The 21,465-nt window shown below is 43.1% G+C and overlaps 1 protein-coding gene across 5 annotated transcripts in view; it reads left to right on the plus strand.

The window, feature by feature from the left end:
- Window positions 1–21,465, plus strand: part of SGMS1 (sphingomyelin synthase 1) — a 498,565-nt gene that overhangs the window by 452,384 nt on the left and 24,716 nt on the right. For all 5 annotated transcript variants that reach the window (XM_073596327.1, XM_073596326.1, XM_073596329.1 and 2 more), the window contains one exon: window positions 5,940–6,057. In XM_073596327.1, the coding sequence (XP_073452428.1) occupies window positions 5,940–6,057 (118 nt within the window). The remainder of the gene's footprint in view (window positions 1–5,939; window positions 6,058–21,465) is intronic.

The raw sequence follows: 21,465 nt of genomic DNA on the forward strand, positions 1-21,465 counted from the left end.
AAGATATAAAATGTTAATTTTTTGTGAAGAATCACCAACAAGTGGGACACAATTGTGAAGTGTAACGAAATCTATTGGATATTTTAAACTTTTTTAGCAATTAAAAAACTGAAAAGTGGTGCGTGCAAAATTATTCGGCTCCTTTACTTTCAGTGCAGCAAACTCACTCCAGAAGTTCAGCGAGGATCTCTGAATGATCCAATGTTGTCCTAAATGACTGATGGTGATAAATAGAATCCACCTGTGTGTAATCAAGTCTCTGTATAAATGCACCTGCTCTGTGATAGTCTCAGGGTTCTGTTGAAAGCGCAGAGAGCATCATGAAGACCAAGGAACACACCAGGCAGGTCCGTAATACTGTTGTGGAGAATTTTAAAGCCGAATTTGGATACAAAAAGATTTCCCAAGCTTTAAACATCCCAAGGAGCACTGTGCAAGCGATCATTTTGAAATGGAAGGAGTATCAGACCACTGCAAATCTACCAAGACCTGGCTGTCCCTCTAATCTTTCAGCTCAGACAAGGAGAAGACTGATCAGAGATGCAGCCAAGAGGCCCATGATCACTCTGGATGAACTGCAGAGAACTACAGCTGAGGTGGGAGAGTCTGTCCATAGGACAACAATCAGTCATACACTGCACAAATCTGGCCTTTATGGAAGAGTGGCAAGAAGAAAGCCATTTCTCAAAGATATCCATAAAAAGTCTCGTCTAAAGTTTGCCACAAGCCACCTGGGAGACACACCAAACATGTGGAAGAAGGTGCTCTGGTCCGATGAAACCAAAATCGAACATTTTGGCCACAATGCAAAACGATATGTTTGGCGTAAAAGCAACACAGCTCATCACACTCAACTTATCTTCCAACAAGACAATGATCCCAAACATACAGCAAAATCTACAAAGGAATGGTTCACAAATAAATGTATCCAGGTGTTAGAATGGCCAAGTCAAAGTCCAGACCTGAATCCAATCGAGAATCTGTGGAAAGAGCTGAAAACTGCTGTTCACAAACGCTCTCCATCCAACCTCACTGAGCTCGAGCTGTTTTGCAAGGAAGAATGGGCAAGAATTTCAGTCTCTCGATGTGCAAAACTGATAGAGACATACCCCATGCGACTTGCAGCTGTAATCGCAGCAAAAGGTGGCTCTACAAAGTATTAACGCAAGGGGGCCGAATAATTTTGCACGCCCCACTTTTTTATTAGTTAAAGTTTCAAAAATCCAAAAGATTTCGTTCCACTTCACAATTGTGTCCCACTTGTTGGTGATTCTTCACAAAAAATAAAAATTTTATATCTATGTTTGAAGCCTGAAATGTGGCAAAAGGTTGAAAAGTTGAAAATACTTTCGCAAGCCACTGTATCTATGCAGTGGTATGTAGGTTGCGTAGTGCTGGCTCCTAGTTCTGAGTGAGGTTTGTCCAGGTCTGTCCTAAATAATATGCTCTATACGATATGAGGGGCTCTGACATGAAACACTTGTGTGATTAGAGACTCTGGTGACATAATATATTCCCAGACTTGTGGAGGAGTTTTGCTTTTGATGTAGAGTGCTTGAAACAAAATTGTACAGCTTTTAACATTTTCGAAGAGATTGTTGTGCTCTATGCAGCTCACCGAGGAAGTGAAAGGAAGCGTTTAACCGCACCTTGGTGTGGTTGTGTCCCAGTCATTTTCAGATTGAGCAGATATCTTATTGCCCTTTTCAGCATTTTTTTTTTCTATTTCGTTATTGCAGAACCAACCTTTTAAGGAATCTTTTAACCACTTAAGAACCAAGCCTATTTTTCACACTTTACCAGTTAAAATCTTTTTTCTTTTTTTTTGCTAGAAAATGACTTAGAACCCCCAAACATTATATTTTTTCCAGACACCCTAGAGAATAAAATAGAGATCGTTGCCATACTTTGTCATACCGTATTTGCTCTATAAGTGGTCTTACAAATGCAATTTTTTTAGGGGAAAAAAAAATCACTTTTTTGGTTTAAAAAATAAGAGAACAGTAAAGTTAGCCCTATTTTTTTTTCTATGATGTGAAAGATAATGTTATGCTGATTAAATTGATAGCCAACATGTCATGTTTCAAAATTGCACCCGCTCATGGAATGGCGACAAACTTTTGCACTTAAAAATCTCCATAGGCGAAGTTTAACATTTTTTTTACAGGTTACCAGTTTTGAGTTAGAGGAGATCTAGGGCTAGAATTATTGCTCTTGCTCTAACGATCACGGCGATACCTCACATTTGTGGTTTAAACACGGTCTACATATGTGGGCACGACTTGCGTATGCGTTCGCCTCTGCACGCAAGCTTGGAGATTTTTTTTCTCATTTATTTTTATTTTTATTTTTAATTTTTACACTCCCTTTAAAAAAAAAATGAATCACTTTTATTCATATTACAAGGAATGTAAACATCCCTTGTAATAGATAAAAAGCATGACAGGGCCTCTTTAATGTGAGGCCAGGGGTCAAAAAGACCTCAGATATCACATCTACACTTAAAAGCAATAAAAAAAAAATGGGTCCTTTAAGGCTGGAGGGTGGAAGTGACATTTGACGTTGCTCCGGTCCTCCAAGGGCATAGAGTTGAGTGGGGGCCATCTTGCCCTTTCTTGACTTCCTGCCCATCTGTACCCAGAATCGGATCGTCTCCGCCGCTGCGGACGGCTCTAGTAAACGGCAGAGAGTACTGGGACGTGGCGGGAGGGGGCACCTCTCTCGCCGCCCATAAAAGTGATCTTGCTGCAAATCTGCCGCTGAGACCACTTTTATGTGATAGGAGATCGCCGGCCGTGGTAAAATATACAGGGGTATGGCAGCTATCTGCTGCTGTGATAACAGTAATTAACGTCAAAGTACCAAAGTATATCCACGGTGGGCGGTCAGGAAGTGGTTAAAGTATGCATAAAACTTTCAGTTGTCCCCCTTCCCATGCACATTTATTAAAATGATTTCAGTTAAAAAAAAATCTCATTTTGTAATGCAGCCCGTAGATTGATTTTGTTTCCTTCCACTTGCGAAAATCACTCGATTGTGTTCTGCTGGCGGGGGAACACTGGGAGTCCTCCCGGCCGGCAGACTACAATGATTACTGTTAGCAGCTATAGCTGCTGGCAGTAATCTCATGTAATCTCATGTAGAAAAATGCGATAGGCTGGTTGTACCCATTTTGATCGCTGGACAATCAGCCTGCCCATACATGAACTGAAATTTAGCTGGTCCCTGCTGAACTGTCTGAATTTCGATTTCATGTATGGCCAGCTTAAGTTTGTTGACACAATGACCTTTTCACTCAGTCTATGAGAGCCGTTCGCACTGGTGCTTTGGGATTGGAAAAATGTTAAGCAACTACTTTTTTTTTTTTTCCAGTCCGAGACAATGGTTGTTTAAGGCAGTGGTTCTTAACCCTGTCCTCAAGTACCTCCAACAGGCCATGTTTTGGGAATTTCTCATAGATAAAATAGCTGTCCAAAATACCAAGCTATTGACTGATTTAAAGCACCTGTGCAAGATAAAGGAAAACCTGCCAACATGGCCTGTTGGGGGTACTTCAGGACAGGGTTGAGAACCACTGGTTTAAGGCGTGTCAGTGCAGCACAACATGCATCAGCACACAGGAAAGACAGCAGGCTAGCTCTTCTTTGGCTCCCCTGCTGTTTTGTAGACACTTGCATGTTCCAGAAAAGGGCATTACAACACAATGCACCGCAGTGCAGACATGTGCATTAACCTGAGCACAACCCACACAATGTAATGGGAATAGACCAGGGGTAGTTAATTAAATATCAAGGAGGCCAGGTCACTAAAAAAAATTTCCTCCCGAGGTCCGAATCCCAAGTCTGTGCCATGAAAGATTGTACGTGTCCTCTGTATCTTTTTTTTTTTTTTTTTTTTTTTTTTTTTTTGGCACAAGACTGACTTTTCTTACTGTTTCCGCCACACCCCAATAGTGTTCCCCCTTACATCAGGTGCCCCACCACAGTAATTCGTTACATTGGGTGCCCCCATCAGACTACCTCCATAAACCAGTTGCCACCGTCAGAGTGCCCACTTACATCAGGTTTCTTCATCAGAAGGCCCCCTTACACCTGGTGTCTCCCATCAGTGTGCTCCCTTACATTAGGTGTGCCCACCAGAGTGCCCCTTTGCGTCAGGTGTGCCCCTTTGCGTCAGGTGTGCCCCTTTGCGTCAGGTGTGCCCACCAGAGTGCCCCTTTGCGTCAGGTGTGCCCACCAGAGTGCCCCTTTGCGTCAGGTGTGCCCACCAGAGTGCCCCTTTGCGTCAGGTGTGCCCCTTTGCGTTAGGTGTGCCCCTTTGCGTCAGGTGTGCCCACCAGAGTGCCCCTTTGCGTCAGGTGTGCCCACCAGAGTGCCCCTTTGCGTCAGGTGTGCCCCTTTGCATCACATTTTTGCTTACCTGAACCCTGGAATTTCCAACGGCGAGGATGCGCTGTCCCTCTGCCCAGGGTTCTCGGCACTTGATTGTATAGATTGATAGTGCAGCCATTGGCTCCCGCTGCTGTCAATCAAATCCAATGATGCGGGGGTCGGGGCCGAGTCAAGCATTCATGTCTATAGACACAAATACTGGACTCGGGCGCGCGCCTGCAAGGTAACCCCCAGGGAGAGCGCTTCTCCTAGGGGGTTATCTGATGTGGGGGAGAGCCGCGAGAGCCGCCGGGGGACCCCAGAAATCGAGGATTGGGGCAATTCTGCAAAGCGAGCTGCACAGTGGAGGGTAAGTATGATATGTTTGTAAATGTTAAAAACAAAACAAAAAAAAAAAAAACAAAGCTTTTATAATCACAAGTAGTTAAATCAAAAAAATCAGATTTTTTTTTTTTTTTTTATCATTGATTTTTATCCATCCTGGTAAAAAAAAAAAAAGCATTTTACTGCAATTTTGCTGTATTTCACATGCATTTCCTGTGTGTTTCTGGTTCGATTTTTGGAGTTGCCTGCATCTGAGAAAAATGGTTATTCAAAGGCACCAAAAATGCAAATTGCTGTGCGTTTTTGCTGCAATTTTACCACAATTTCCATTCATTTCAGTGGGAAGCTGTGTTTTTGGTGCGTGTTTCAAAAGTGCACCAAAGATGCAGCATGCATGACTTTTCAAAAAGCACTGCACCTGTAACTCAGTGCTGTGAAGCGTCCCATAGGATTTAAAGGTAAACCTTTTTCTAGCAAGGTAAAAATGCAGGAAAAACTTATCAGTGTGAAAGGAACCTTACTGTACAGCCAGCCCGTGTGTGTTTTCTCCTCTAAATGAAGAGAAAGATACATTGTATCTTGTTCTCCTTGCTGGAGGAAAAAAATGTAAACAAGCAAAAGAGTGTAAAAAATAATAATGATTAAAATTAAATATTTTAGGTAGGATAAAAAAAAGGCATTTTAAATTGTCAGTGTGTTTTAAGGTAGGATTAAAAAAAGCAAAATAGTGCACCATTGTTTCTTGCCCTAGAATTTATTTTGGGTTGTTCTTTGGTAGTAAGTGATGGTAATGGCACTAAATATACACCTAAATTTAAAAAAAAAAAAAAAAAAAATATATATATATATATATATATATATATATATATATATATATATATATATATATATATATATATATATATATATATATATATATAATTTCCTTTTTTGGACCAGTTTTCCTTTGATAACAAAAAAAAAAAATCAGAAGATATCGATTACCATTTATCACCAAATGAAAGCCCAATTTGTCCTGAAAAAACAAGGTATAATTCACCTGGATGCACAAAGTAGTTGTGGTGATTTGTACAGTTTTATGAACACATGTTAAAATTGCAAACTTGTGTTCAGGCATTAAGATTTGTTTTTTAGTCCATTATGAGGGGGTTAAATAACTGTGTTGTGTTTTATATTTTTATTAAAAAAATAAAAATAAACTCTAATTGTCATTTATCTCAACAGATCCATAGTTTCCCGGAGATATTTTTGTATAGTTGGTACTCTGTACTTGTATCGATGTATAACTATGTATGTTACTACACTGCCAGTTCCTGGAATGCATTTCAACTGTTCTCCAAAGGTACGTGTTCTCTTTTCATATAGATGTTTATTTTGTTACTTTCATAGGAAGCACAGGGGAGCAGCTTGGCAGACACAGTAACATTGAAACTGAGGATTTGTTTAGGTTTGGAGGAAGTGTGTCTTGGTCTCTCTTATATTAAAGGAAGGAAGAAAGATTTCAGGCCTTCTACAAGTGGTTTTTGGAGTGACCACAGTTTACCCCTGGTTCACATTGATGCTACTTCACTTGAGAGCGCAGGTCGGCACGATTTCAGGTGTTACTTGGCTGGGACTTGTCATGGAATTGATTCTAAAGATTGTAAATTAAAAAAGATTAACAAACCCATTATACTTTCCTGCTCTGGGTAATGGTTTTGCACAGAGCAGCCCTGATCCTCTTCTTTTTGGGTCCCCTGCTGAAACCTTTGGCTCCCCCCCCTGCTGAGTGCCCCAAATAGCAAACCTCTTGCTTTGGGGGCACTCAAGCAGGCTTGCTCCTGAAACATGATCTGTGAATAAACATTGTCCATTCACGCACAGAGCGTGACTTGGCCCCGTCCTCTGCTCTTTTCTCATTGGCTGTGATTGACAGCAGCAGGAGCCAATTGCTTCCATTGCTGTGTGAACCACTGGTGATAGAGCTACCCGGGAGAGCTGCTGCTCTTATGCACATTGCTGGATCAAGATGAGGCTTTGGTAAGTATAAGGGGGGGGGGGGGGGGATCTACGCACAGAAGGCTTTTTTACCTTAATGCATAGAATGCCTTAAAGTAGAACTATAGGCAAAACTTTTTTTTCATTTTGTACAGAGCAAGCAAGGGTATAGCTCCTATATGATTTATTTCACCATCTGTCTCCTATTACGGAGGTTTCACTTCCTATCCCATAGCCAAACAAATGAGAGAAAATCCCAGCAAATTAAGGGAATTCCTTGGGGACCCCCGGGTCACCAGAACTAGTGTCCCCATTGGAAGATTTCTCCTCTATTACTTTTCTGGGGACAACCCAAAATTTGAGTTTTTCTTTTATTTTCACTTTCAATGATTTTGGTAAACAAGAGAAATAAAGATGGTGAATCTCCTTAATGAGCACAGAAAGCAATAAAGACGGACAGGTGTTCTGATCCCTCTTTACTCCATCCAACTAAAAAAAAAAGTTTTGCCTTAGTTATACTTAGTGGATGTAAACCTGATTCAAAAAATTTGACCTAAGTACATAGATCTGCAGCGTTTTCTTATCTCTCTCCAAAGCCCGTGTCTTTCTACTGCTCTGTTCTGTTATCAGCATGATAACTTTGGACAAGTTCTCCGTCAACCAAGATAAAGCCAGCCTGAAATTTGTGTCATGGGAGGTTGCTATAAATAGATTAGCAGAGAGCTTGTCTTGTCACAGCACAGCTCTCCACATTCCTTCCTTCCTCTACCTATGTGGAAGAGGGGGTGCGTGCCTTTCCTCCAATCAGCTGTCTTGGCTGTATACCAAGAATCCACCCCCAATGCTGAACAGGAAGAGAACATCTCTAACACAATGTGCACTTTCTAAAGCATATATAAAGCTGAAAACAGTAGATATACATGTAAAACTTATGTAGGATGATTTGATTCATCTCTGGGTATCATCTGAGGCTTTTCATTTCACTGAGTATATGTGAGGGTATACTTGCACTTTAACGTAAAAAACCTGCTGCCTTTAGAACCACTTTAAGGGCTAGTGAAAGGCAAATTAGCACATTTTGTTGCTCGACAATCACGGCAAAATCGCCCCGCGTTTAGGGTGCCATTGCGTTTGTCCGCAATCCTGGAATCGCGAGCAGAATCACTCGCCTAGGTGTGGACAGATACCAACAAAGCCTGGGAAATGCCCAGGAAAAAATCCAAGCCTACTTACCACCAGCTCACAGACAACCAATTAACCTGTCTAACAGTATGCGTTAAAAACAGGGGTTTAATCCGCGCGCATTTGCAAACGCATGCGTAAGCCACAGAGCCTCGTCACGGCACCCTGGTATCTGTGGTCCTAACATTAAAATATGAGTGTCCCCACAGTGGAGGCACATACATTCTGATGGATAAATAAGGGCAGGTGGACTGAAGGGGAGCCCACCCCTTCTTAAAGGTACAGGAGCACACCAAACGCCCAGTAGGTAGCACAATGGCTGCAAAGGTGTTGGTGCGTTGCTGGACCAATACACACACCAACGTGATCACAAACAACGTGCCACCACCCTCACTTATAGCTGGCTATCGCAGTAAGCGGCATTGGAAGGCTACAAACAGATACCAACAAAGCCTGGGGAATGCCCAGGAAAAAATCCAAGCCTACTTACCACCAGCTCGCAGACAACCAATTAACCTTTCTAACAGTATGCATTAAAAAAACAGGGGTTTCAGGTGTGGACAGAACCTTAATAATGCTTTATGTGTTTTTTTTTTATTTAATTTAGTTGTTCTATACCTACATTTTTGTTTGGTAAACAGATCATTGCAGTGGTCTTGTTTCATTTCCATGGCAATGTCAACTGTTTGGTCCCTTGAAACTGAAATCACTGTGGGTTACACATTGCTGTGGTTTAAAGTTGGTTGATAAAAACCCTAATAATTTCCAAGTGCATGGCCAGCCTTATACGGAGTATACTGTTTTTAATCTGATCAGACCTGATCTATGGATTTACACTGAGAGAATAGAGCATGAAAGTTGAAAAGACAAGCAACTGTGACCGTTATCATTCATGGCATGGCGTGTTTTGGGAAACCGTTCAATTGATGGGTTTAGTTTCGCTTTCAATGTTTCTGGATATCTTCTCAGGATTCTGCCCTTGTTTATCATGTAATACTTTACTATGAATGGCCTTGCAAATGTTTTCTCTTTCAAACATCCAATATTGTTTCTAAAATTAGAACTAGACATCTGTACTGATGATTGATGTGCTCATCGACTCCTGCTGTAAGTGAATTACTCAACATCAGCATTTTAGTGCCCATAGAAGACCCAATGAGCAACGCTAGCCATGTACGTTTTTTTTTTTTGTTTTTTTTTTTTTTTGTTTTTTGTTTTGTTTTTTAGCACATACAGTAGCCACAAATAGTAGTGGCCACATTCTTTTGGCACTCGCTAGACAATCCAGTGTAGGACCAAGTGGCATGTTACCGGACCTGGGAATTATTACTGACAAGGGTACGATTTAATGAATGTAAAAATTATCTTTCAAATTACAGCAGTTAATGTGCATCGTATGAAAAATTAAGTATACCCCATGAAAAATTTTGAAATTTCCATATGTTTGGACAGTCAAACATTAAATCTTTACTTAAGCAGTGCTTACAGATAAATGTGATATACTTGATTAGGGAAACAAGAAAAAAATGCCTTTTCAAAAATGTATTAATGTGTTAAACCCTCAACAGTGAAATCAGCGTGTATATGCAAAACAGCATGCTTGTTATACTCACAAGTGGTTAATCCTCCACATTGTGTAAAAAAGGCTGTTTGATATTGTATTTTCTGATCCTTCCCTTCTTTCACAGTCCCTAATCCATCTCCTGATGGTACTGAGCCTTGGGGGTGCACTGCACATGCCCAGTTTGGTGTGTATTGCTAGAGAGTTTATTTTCTTGAGAGGGTGCATGTGATTGGTACAGGGCCAATCAGCACTGTCCAGGCAGAGGGTCAGGTATCCTGGAGCCTTGTAGGACAGTCTTAGTAGAATGAAAACTTCTCCTACGAGCTTTAACCAGACACTAATACTGCTGATGAGAAAAGGTATTTCGAAGTTTATATTTACTAAAATAATTGCATTTCTATGTACTGTGGGAGACCAGATATGGTGAATGAAGGGTGCTGAGTTTAGTAACACTTTTAAGTGGAGATCCACCCAAGAGGGAAAGCTCCGCTTATCTGCTTCCTCCCCCCTTCTGGTGCCACATTTTGCACCTTTCAGGTGGGGGAAGGGGGTGCCTGGTTTTTGACAGGTATCCATCCACACTTCTGGGAGCCCCCCTCCTCCTTCCCCTGCCGCCGGTCTATTCACAAAGCGCATGCAAGGCTTCACTGCCGGTTCCCCTTGCAAGCAATGGTGGCAGCAGCACCCAAGAGCCGATGTTTCTATCGGCTGCGGTGCCGACATCGCTGGATTCCAGGACAGGTAAGTGTCCCGATATTAAAAGTCAGCAGCTACAGTATTTGTACCTGCTGACTTTTAATTTTTTTTTTTGTGGGGGGGCTGGACCTCCCCTGTGATGGATGTAATTGGAAACTGCAGTAAAAGTATACCTTTGGCATCAAAAGCTAGAATTGTCCTTTCTGCAGAAATGACTTCCTGTAATCATTTTGTATAACTGCTTACCAGACCCTGATATTTCCATGCACCGTTCTTTCAATTGCAAGATATTTGTGGGTTTCCTTGCCCAAAATGCCTGTTTTAACGCCCACCCCTTACAAAATTTCTGTGGGAATCAAATCAGGGCTTTAAAGTGGTTCTAAAGGCAAAAGATAAAAAAAACCTTGTGTGTGCAGCAGCTCCCCTAATACTTACCTGAGCCCCATCTCGATCCAGTGATGTTGCACAAGGGCCTCGGCTCCTGAGCCGAGCCTCTGCTTTGTGTGTGCATTCAGACACAGAGCCGCGGCCCGGCCCCACCCCCCTCTCTCCTCATTGGCTCACTGACTTATTTATTTATTTCAGGTACTTATATAGCGCCGTCAATTTACGCAGCGCTTATATATATTATACATTCACATCAGTCCCTATACCCTCAAGGAGCTTACAATCTAAGGTCCCTAACTCACATTCATACCTATACTAGGGCCAATTTAGACTGGATCCAATTAACCTACCAGCATGTCTTTGGAGTGTGGGAGGAAACCGGAGTACCCGGAGGAAACCCACGCAGACACAGGGAGAACATGCAAACTCCAGGCAGGTAGTGTCGTGGTCGGGATTCGAACCAGCAACGGCTTTGATCGACAGTAGCAGGAGCCAATGGTGAGAGAGAGGGGGTGGGGCTGAGGCTCTGTGTCTGAATGCACACACAAAGCAGAGGCTTGGCTTGGGTGCCCCCATAGCAAGCTGCTTGCTGTGGGGGCATTCGGCAGGAGGAAGGAATCAGGAGCTCCAGCGAGGGATCCGAGAAGAGGGAGGATCTGGGCTGCTCTGTGCAAAACCACAGCCGCGCCATTCATTCAGAGTTCTAACAACCTTTCTCGGTGACCTACCAGGTCAATGATGAGCGCTTTTAGTTAGTTGTTGATGATTCCTGTCATTCAGTAACTGCATGGCTGTTTGAGGTGTAGGCAGACAGCTACACTGACAGTCTACAGGAGCCTGAGATTGCACCCATCTGCTGATCATGGGTGCTAATAAAAAAAAAAAAATAATAAATGCACATTTTTTTACCTACAAAAATGTGCTTTTTTTTTTTTTTTTTTTTTTTTTTTTTACAAAGGGGAACTTATCATTTTAATTCCTGTCTATAATTTAATCCCATAGTTCACTTGCCCTGTCCTATCTGCACTTATATCAGCACATATTGATGCATGTTTTGGTATCCATGCGGTGAACAGATGAAATAGATTTTGTTCTGTAGAGGGTTGCTTCCTGTGCGTAGCAAGTAAATGAGATGGAGAAACTTTTGCACGTGTACTTGGCGTCACTAAATTAGTATGAGTCATTTCCCTTTTTATTTTTTATTTTTTCCCTTTAAGTTAGCAACGAAGCATGTTTAACCACTAGTGAATCATTGTTTGTAGCTGTGAGCCACCAGTTAGATTTTGTTTACTGTTGTGTTCTTTTAGTTATGGAATTCAGAAAGGACTAATGATGTATAAAGTACAGTAACCCATAGCAACAACATTTATTTACTGACCATCAGAAAATGAAAATGAACGGGTGCCGTAGTTAAATAATGCATTAGTCGCTATGTGTTTTCTGCAGTTTGTGCATAAAGAACAGCTGTCCTAGGAGAATTATGGAGGCTGTTACAGCTGATTTCACTCTTCTGCTGGCTTGCCTAGCTTCCTCTGGCTTCAATATATTGTCATTATTCCCAGAAAAGTGTGATGTCAGAACTCCTGCTCTCCAAGTCTGTTCTGAGCCAGTGACATAAATTATTGAGAAGAATCGGAACCAGACACAACCAGCAAACTAGCATTTTCACATAGAGGGTGGTAATCACATTACCACTAATTTCTTATTTGCCACTTTCTTTTTAAATAGAGTGATTAATGGAGGTTGCCATTGCTGAGCTCTTCAATTGACAGTGCTAGTTCCCTGGCTGACATAGTTATGTTTATAGTAAGCGTAACGAAACGTCCCACACTCCGCTTGAGTGCTTTCGTCATATACTGCTTCCTCCCAGTCTGAATATAGATGTCAGATATTCCAACCACTGATAACAACAAACAAGACAATACTCGTTTGGTTGCTGAACATGGACTGTTTATTGAAAACACAGGTAATACTCTGGACAATACCCCCCCCCCCCCCCTTTTGCATTCCGGGCGGGGTAGACTGTCCAATCAACAGTGAGAGTTGTTGGAGGAATTCGCCCCCCCACCATTCTCACAGCTAATCTACATACACATCCCATAATATCCAAGGCAGACAGACAGTAGAACATTGGAATACAGCCACACCCCAAACGACCCAGCAAAGAGTACACAACAAAATGAGGCAAAAACTTTTGGGTGAAGGACGGGCTTTCCAGATCTCATTAATCAGCCTTCCTTTCACATACATCTGTCCACTGAGTCCCAAGCTGGCAGAGACCATCATGGCCTCCTTAATAATGTGCTTTTGCATTACATTATGGAATATCTTCCTAAATGCTTGTAGCTACCTCAAAGGCCAGGGCCCATAGTCGGTAGACAAGAGGCTAGCATTCAGTCCCCTCCAAAAGCCTCTGTGTCGGGTGAGTCTATCATAGTAAGTATAGTCTGAGTTGTTGACTTGGAACAAGTCTTCTCACCGTCATTTACAGCATGCTTGTTCTGGGTCGGTACAGCTTGCCACAGATAGGAAGTTGCCCAGCTCAGCAAGGACTGGCCAAATTTTGATCAGGGTTTTTCTGTCCCTTTTCAAAAAAAAAAGGCAGTCTGTAGATCAACTTCTATCAAACAGACAAGTTGGAAAACTTGTCGATCAGCGGCATCCACTAATCAGTCCATTTTGACAACGCCAGGTGCAGCTGTCAGAATAGTGTCCTGGCAGGGTGATTTTTCTCTGTGCACCATATTTTGTTCGGCTGCTGGCAGAATAAAAAAAAATAAATCATCTTTCGCCAACTTAAAGCGGATCTTCACTGCATCTGTGCACCACCTAAGCAAACCCCCCCCCCCCCCCCCCCCAAATCCATCTATGACTGTATGGTTTATTTTGTTGAGAAATCTTTTTGAAAAGCGCTACCCCCCTAGGATTTCTGGCCATGATTACTTCCTGGAATCCATCTGACCTTAGGTCAAACACACATGCAGGAGAGCATTCTTAGCGGGGGGGGGGGGGGGGGGGGGGTTCAAAACAAGTAAATACGATATACTTTCTTATCTGTTTACTAATGCTAGCAGCATGAAGAATAAAGATACTGTAATCAATGTTGATTGGGAAAGTAAAGTTTCACTTTAACGCTAAAGTAGTTAAGTCACAAAAGCAGATTTTTGGTGATTTCAGAATAAGACCAGTAATGGTAGTGCCTGTAGTTTTGTGGGACAGGTTCACTTTACATCAGCCTGTATTGTGGTGTTTACATATGCTGCAATACATGTTAGTGTTTCATTTTTTAAGAACTGTACTTTTGTCATAAGTATCCTTGTAACATACGATGTCTACTTCCCTTGATAGATTCTGTACTTCTCTATTGTACAAATAAATGACAATGCCTTATCTTTTACATGTTCTGTATATAAATCGCAACAAGCAAACTGGGACCTTCTGTCTGTTGAGCACTCTACTAACTTTAAAGGACAAGTTCACCTTTTTTGAAACAAATCCTAAATACACATATTTTTGCCGGGAAAAAATGTGCATATATCATTTGTTTCTTAACCACTTGACGACCGCCTCACGCCGATGTACGTCGGCAAGGTGGCACGGACAGGCAAAATCACGTACATATACGTGATTTGTCTTCCGCGTGTGGGGGGGTCCAATCGGACACCCCCCCCCCGGTGCCTGAGGCGGCCGTCTTTTGTCCCACGGCGATCGGAGGTGAGGGGGAGGCCATCCGTTCGTGGCCCCCCCCCTCGCGATCGCCGCCGGCCAATCGAATCATTCCTTTGCTGCTGTATGCTAAACAGCAGCAAAGGAAATGATGTCATCTCTCCTCGGCTCGGTAATTTCCGTTCCGGCCCGAGGAGAGAAGACAGGTATGTGAGTGCACAACACTACACACACACAGTAGAACATGCCAGGCACACAAAACACCCCGATCCCCCCCAATCACCCCCCCCCCCCCTGTCACAAACTGACACCAGCAGTTTTTTTTTTTTTTTTTCTGATTACTGCATTGGTGTCAGTTTGTGACAGTTACAGTGTTGGGACAGTTAGTATTAGCCCCCTTTAGGTCTAGGATACCCCCCTAACCCCCCCCTAATAAAGTTTTAACCCCTTGATCACCCCCTGTCACCAGTGTCGCTAAGCGATCATTTTTCTGATCGCTGTATTAGTGTCGCTGGTGACGCTAGTTAGGGACCTAAATATTTAGGTTCGCCGTCAGCGTTTTATAGCGTCAGGGACCCCCATATACTACCGAATAAATGTTTTAACCCCTTGATGGCCCCCTAGTTAACCCTTTCACCACTGATCACCGTATAACTGTTACGGGTGACGCTGGTTAGTTTGTTTATTTTTTATAGTGTCAGGGCACCCGCCGTTTATTACCGAATAAAGGTTTAGCCCCCTGATCGCCCGGCGGTGATATGCGTCGCCTCAGGCAGCGTCAGGTTAGCGCCAGTAGCGCTAACACCCACGCACGCAGCATACGCCTCCCTTAGTGGTATAGTATCTGATCGGATCAATATCTGATCCGATCAGATCTATACTAGCGTCCCCAGCAGTTTAGGGTTCCCAAAAACGCAGTGTTAGCGGGATCAGCCCAGATAGCTGCTAACACCTGCGTTTTGCCCCTCCGCCCAGCCCACCCAAGTGCAGTATCGATCGATCACTGTCACTTACAAAACACTAAACGCATAACTGCAGCGTTTGCAGAGTCAGGCCTGATCCCTGCGATCGCTAACAGTTTTTTTGGTAGCATTTTGGTGAACTGGCAAGCACCAGCCCCAGGCAGCGCCAGTAGCGCTAACACCCACGCACGCACCGTACACCTCCCTTAGTGGTATAGTATCTGAACGGATCAATATCTGGTCCGATCAGATCTATACTAGCGTCCCCAGCAGTTTAAGGTTCCCAAAAACGCAGTGTTAGCGGGATCAGCCCAGATACCTGCTAGCACCTGCGTTTTGCCCCTCTGCCCGGCCCAGCCCACCCAAGTGCAGTATCGATCGATCGATCACTGACACTTACAAAACACTAAATGCATAACTGCAGCGTTCGCAGAGTCAGGCCTGATCCCTGCGATCGCTAACAGTTTTTTTTGGTAGCTTTTTATTGAACTGGCAAGCACCAGCGGCCTAGTACACCCCGGTCGTAGTCAAACCAGCACTGCAGAAACACTTGGTGACGTGGCGAGTCCCATAAGTGCAGTTCAAGCTGGTGAGGTGGCAAGCACAAGTAGTGTCGCGCTGCCACCAAGAAGACAAACACAGGCCCGTCGTGCCCATAATGCCCTTCCTGCTGCATTCGCCAATCCTAATTGGGAACCCACCGCTTCTGCAGCGCCCGTACTTCCCCCATTCACATCCCCAACCAAATGCAGTCGGCTGCATGAGAGGCATTTTCTTTATGTCCTCCCGAGTACCCCTACCCAACGAACCCCCCCAAAAAAGATGTTGTGTCTGCAGCAAGCGCGGATATAGGCGTGACACCCGCTGTTATTGTCCCTTCTGTCCTGACAATCCTGGTCTTTGCATTGGTGAATGTTTTGAACGCTACCATTCACTAGTTGAGTATTAGCGTAGGGTACAGCATTGCACAGACTAGGCACACTTTCACAGGGTCTCCCAAGATGCCATCGCATTTTGAGAGACCCGAACCTGGAACCGGTTACTGTTATAAAAGTTAGTTACAAAAAAAGTGTAAAAAAAATATATAAAATAAAAAAAAATAGTTGTCGTTTCATTGTTCTCTCTCTCTCTATTCTCTCTCTCTTGTTCTGCTCTTTTTTACTGTATTCTATTCTGCAATGTTTTATTATTATGTTTTATCATGTTTGCTTTTCAGGTATGCAATTTTTTATACTTTACCGTTTACTGTGCTTTATTGTTAACCATTTTTTTGTCTTCAGGTACGCCATTCACGACTTTGAATGGTTATACCAGAATGATGCCTGCAGGTTTAGGTATCATCTTGGTATCATTCTTTTCAGCCAGCGGTCGGCTTTCATGTAAAAGCAATCCTAGCGGCTAATTAGCCTCTAGACTGCTTTTACAAGCCGTGGGAGGGAATGCCCCCACCCACCGTCTTCCGTGTTTTTTCTCTGGCTCTCCTGTCTCAACAGGGAACCTGAGAATGCAGCCGGTGATTCAGCCAGCTGATCAGAGACCAGAGTGGCTCCAAACATCTCTATGGCCTAAGAAACCGGAAGCTACGAGCATTTTATGACTTAGATTTCGCCGGATGTAAATAGCGCCATTGGGAAATTAGGGAAGCATTTTATCACACCGATCTTGGTGTCGTCAGATGCTTTGAGGGCAGAGGAGAGATCTAGGGTCTAATAGACCCCAATTTTTTCAAAAAAGAGTACCTGTCACTACCTATTGCTATCATAGGGGATATTTACATTCCCCGAGATAACAATAAAAATGATAAAAAAAAAAAAAAAATGAAAGGAACAGTTTAAAAATAAGATAAAAAAGCAAAAAAATAATAAAGAAAAAAAAAAAAAAAAAGCACCCCTGTCGCCCCCTGCTCTCGCGCTAAGGCGAACGCAAACGGCGGTCTGTCATCAAACGTAAACAGCAATTGCACCATGCATGTGAGGTACTCAGGAGAAGCAGCAGAATGTATTTTGGGGTGTAATTTCACATATTCCCATGGCATGTTTGAGCAATATATCATTTAGTGACAACTTTGTGCATAAAAAAAAAAAAAAGTGTCACTTTCCCGCAACTTGTGTCAAAATATAAAATATTCCATGGACTCAATATGCCTCTCAGCAAATAGCTTGGGGTGTCTACTTTCCAAAATGGGGTCATTTTGGGGGGTTTTGTGCCACCTGGGCATTCCATGGCCTCCGAAACTGTGATAGGCAGTGAAGAGTGAAATCAAAAATTTACACCCTTAGAAATCCTGAAGGCGGTGCTTGGTTTTTGGAGCCCCGTACGCAGCTAAGCTCCCAAAAAGTCCCACACATGTGGTATCCCCGTACTCAGGAGAAGCATCTGAATGTATTTTGGGGTGCAATTCCACATAGGCCCATGGCCTGTGTGAGCAATATATCATTTAGTGACAACTTTTTGTAAATATATATTTTTTTTTTTTTTTGTCATTATTCAATCACTTGGGACAAAAAAAATAAATATTCAATGGGCTCAACATGCCTCTCAGCAATTTCCTTGGGGTGTCTACTTTCCAAAATGGGGTCATTTGGGGGGGTTTTGTACTGCCCTGCCATTTTAGCACCTCAAGAAATGACATAGGCAGTCATAAACTAAAAGCTGTGTAAATTACAGAAAATGTACCCTAGTTTGTAGACGCTATAACTTTTGCGCAAACCAATAAATATACGCTTATTGACATTTTTTTTACCAAAGACATGTGGCCGAATACATTTTGGCCTAAATGTATGACTAAAATTTAGTTTATTGGATTTTTTTTATAACAAAAAGTAGAAAATATCATTTTTTTTCAAAATTTTCGGTCTTTTTCCGTTTATAGCGCAAAAAATAAAAACTGCAGAGGTGATCAAATACCATCAAAAGAAAGCTCTATTTGTGGGAAGAAAAGGACGCAAATTTCGTTTGGGTACAGCATTGCATGACCGCGCAATTAGCAGTTAAAGCAACGCAGTGCCAAATTGGAAAAAGACCTCTGGTCCTTGGGCAGCATAATGGTCCCGGGCTCAAGTGGCTAAAGAACCTTGAAAGCATTGCACCCGTGATCAGTGGATCAGGGGTGCAATTCCTGACTCCTGCAGACAAGCCCTGCAGCTTTCAGCTTGTACCTCCATACAGGCTGACTATTTACAAGCTGCAAGGCTTGTGAATGAACTCGCAGCAACCTCCCGGTCACCATAGAGACTAGAGGGTGCTTAGCTGTGTAGGCATTATACAGGTGCCCTCCTCTGGCATAGTCCTCTCCTAGCATAACACCATTGCCCAGTACACACAATCAAATTTTCCAACAACAAATATTGGATGTGAGCTTGTTGGCGGAAAGGCCGACCGTGTATATGCTCCATCAAACATTTGTTGTCGGACTTTCTGCCAACAAATGTTGGTTAGCAGGTCCTCAAATTTTCCGCCAACAAATGTTTGTTGTCGGACTTTCTGATCGTGTGTACACAAATTCGCCGGACAAAAGTCTACGCATGCTTGGAATCAAGTATGAGCCGGAGATATAACTAGCGCTCATAATGGAGATATCACGTACGTCGCTACGTTCGTAATTGTTGGCCAATGTTTGTGTGACCGTGTGTATGCAAGACAAGTTGGAGCCTACATTCTTCAAACAAAAATCCACGGTTTTGTTGTCGGAAAGTCAAATCGTGTGTACGGGTCATTAGACTGGCTGTTTGTGTTTGGCCTATAGAAGAGCATTAGACATATATGTTAAATTAGCTTATCAGTAAAAATGTCAGGTATTATTGTCAGAGAGCCACTTTCCATGGGGTCACCCGTGCGGTCGTGCTCCTGAGTCCTGCTGCTGCATCCATTGACAACAAGACAGCAGGACTCAGCCTCGTCCCCGTCTCCCATGTCACTGGATTTGATTGACAGCAGCAGGTGCCAATAAGGACCCGAGACAGCAGCTGGTGCTACTGGGCTCGTGCTCGTTGCTGGAATGTTCGGGTTCAGGTAAGAAAAAGGGGATCTCTGGGGGGCAGCTGCAGCACTGAAGGTTTTTTACCCTAATGCATAGACTTTACAACTCCTTTAATTCAATGATCCATGTGTAGAGTTGCATCCTTTTTAAAACAAAAGGATTAGTTTACACATTGTTCACATAATCCTTCAGGGAAATTTATTAGGCGAGTGCAATTCATCACCCATGGTAAATAGTCCAGTGAGCCTTGTATGCTAAGCAGTTTGGCAAATCTGGGCTGGTATGCTAATCGTCACCTTTTTTCGTGACCATTAAAACATCCTTGGTATTGGCTGTAGTTGATTTGTATGTTAAAAGTTCAATCTCATCTGAATTAAAAGTAGTAAATAAGCCTTCAAGATCCACCCAGAGCATACAAATACACTGGAAAACCTGAGATTTTTGAGCCTGCCCAGCTGACTCCAACATGCTTTCGAATTAAAAAAAGGAATTATCTGTTGACATTCTTAAGCCTTGTACACACTACTAGTTTTCTTCCTTTAACCCGGCAGGGCTGAACGAAAAAAAACTGACAGCCCAGGGGAAGCTTCTGTACTACTGGTAACTATCCAACATAAGTACAGCTATCTGCCCTGCTGAGCTATTGTGTTCTAACAGGGGGACGGCCCACCCCACCAAAACACTCCAGTCATCGCTCTTAGCCATTGGCTAAGAGCACTGATCGGCAGACCTTTTTTGGTCATGCCTGTTCGTCCGGCTTCTGTTGGACCGACTCTGATACACAAGGGCCAAATGTCAGCTGGTTTCTATTGAACCAGGCAATGTCGCCCGATATTCAGCCCATATGTACTAGGCTTCAGACGTGCATCGATCTAGGAGTGCTCATGAAGAGCCACCAAGTGCCTCCCGAGTGGAAAAATACAGACTTCTGCCCCGGGGTATTGATCAGTGTGCGTCTAAATGAGACCTGAGAATTTGTGAGTCCCTATGTTCTTAGCATCCAGTAGCTGGGCATGTCTGAACCAGATTAAAAAGGGCATGTGCTGTATGCTGCAATAAGGACTTCAATTAACACAATGGCAGTTTTTCCTTGTGCTTTAAAAGGAGGTATATACACAGTGACATGACATGTGAGAGGAGCAATTCTTCATCTACCTTCTTCCTGAGATGCCCAGAAGATTTTTCCTCTGAAACATCTTGTCACTTTGTATATACTTACAGCAGGTGTGGCTCAATAAAACCAGAATTTCCGTCCTCTTAGCCTAAATCTGTCCAGTTCTACCATCCAGACTGCCCAGTGTGGATGACAAATCTCCCTCTACGGCTATTGTATTGTAACAGACAAGGCCGGAAGCTGTCAAAATTCCTGACCAGTGCCTGCATCTGATTGGATGCAGGCACTCACTGTTCAGCCAACAGTTTTTTCTGTCCAGCTGTTTTGATTTTTTCAGTTAAAGCGGAGTTTCAGGCAAAAAGAAAACTCGGTCTCAAACAATTGACTACCCCACCCCCTTCGTTTTTGAAGATATACAACATTTTTTTTTGTTTCTTTGGTACCTTTTCTGCTTTTTTTCATCGGGATTTCCGTCCTACGTCGGTGCGGCAAGGTACGTCACTTCCGCAAAGATGTAGAGATGTGATTCGCTGTGTGTGGCACCACATCCAAGACTAATTGCAAAAAGAAGGGAAGGAAGGAAAAAATGGACTTTGAAGGTGCCACTATAGTCCCAAATTGAAAAAAGAGAAACTGCTCACATAAGTATGTATAAAATAAACATTTTATTCAACATATATAAAATTGCATATTAAAATGAAAAGTGCAAGTACTGTCTAAATGTATCTCCCCAATGTGTATGAATGACAAGGGTACAGAGAGACCCCTATGTGGATTGGTCTACAAGTCACTCTCACGCAAAATAAGGCATGTGTGGAAATCCTACACATGGTTATGGGGGCCAACTCCAGAGTCACTGTGATAGCGCCAATAGATCGCTACACGTTTCGCCAAAGGCTTCTTCAGGGGATCCTGTTGGTAATGCCACAATCACTATGGAAAACATGGAGTGCCCAGTTCACCATACATAAGGGAACGGAGGAATGTATAGTCATCCAAAGAGAGGAAGGGGCCCTATATTGCACCCAAAATAGGGGGCCACCCAGGGTCCAATTTAAAAAATATGAGGTGGCTCTTCCCCGCATTGAGTGTCCACTTTGGAGAAGCGCTCTCCTTGATGGACACCCGTGCGGGCGCACTACCGAGTCCCACAGTGTCCATTCACACAGAATGCAGGACTCGGGCCCCCCGGCACGGCCTCACTGGATTTGATTGACAGCAAC

The sequence above is a fragment of the Aquarana catesbeiana genome, linkage group LG08 (genome assembly GCF_042186555.1).
Source record: "Aquarana catesbeiana isolate 2022-GZ linkage group LG08, ASM4218655v1, whole genome shotgun sequence".
In the NCBI taxonomy this organism is placed as follows: domain Eukaryota; kingdom Metazoa; phylum Chordata; class Amphibia; order Anura; family Ranidae; genus Aquarana; species Aquarana catesbeiana.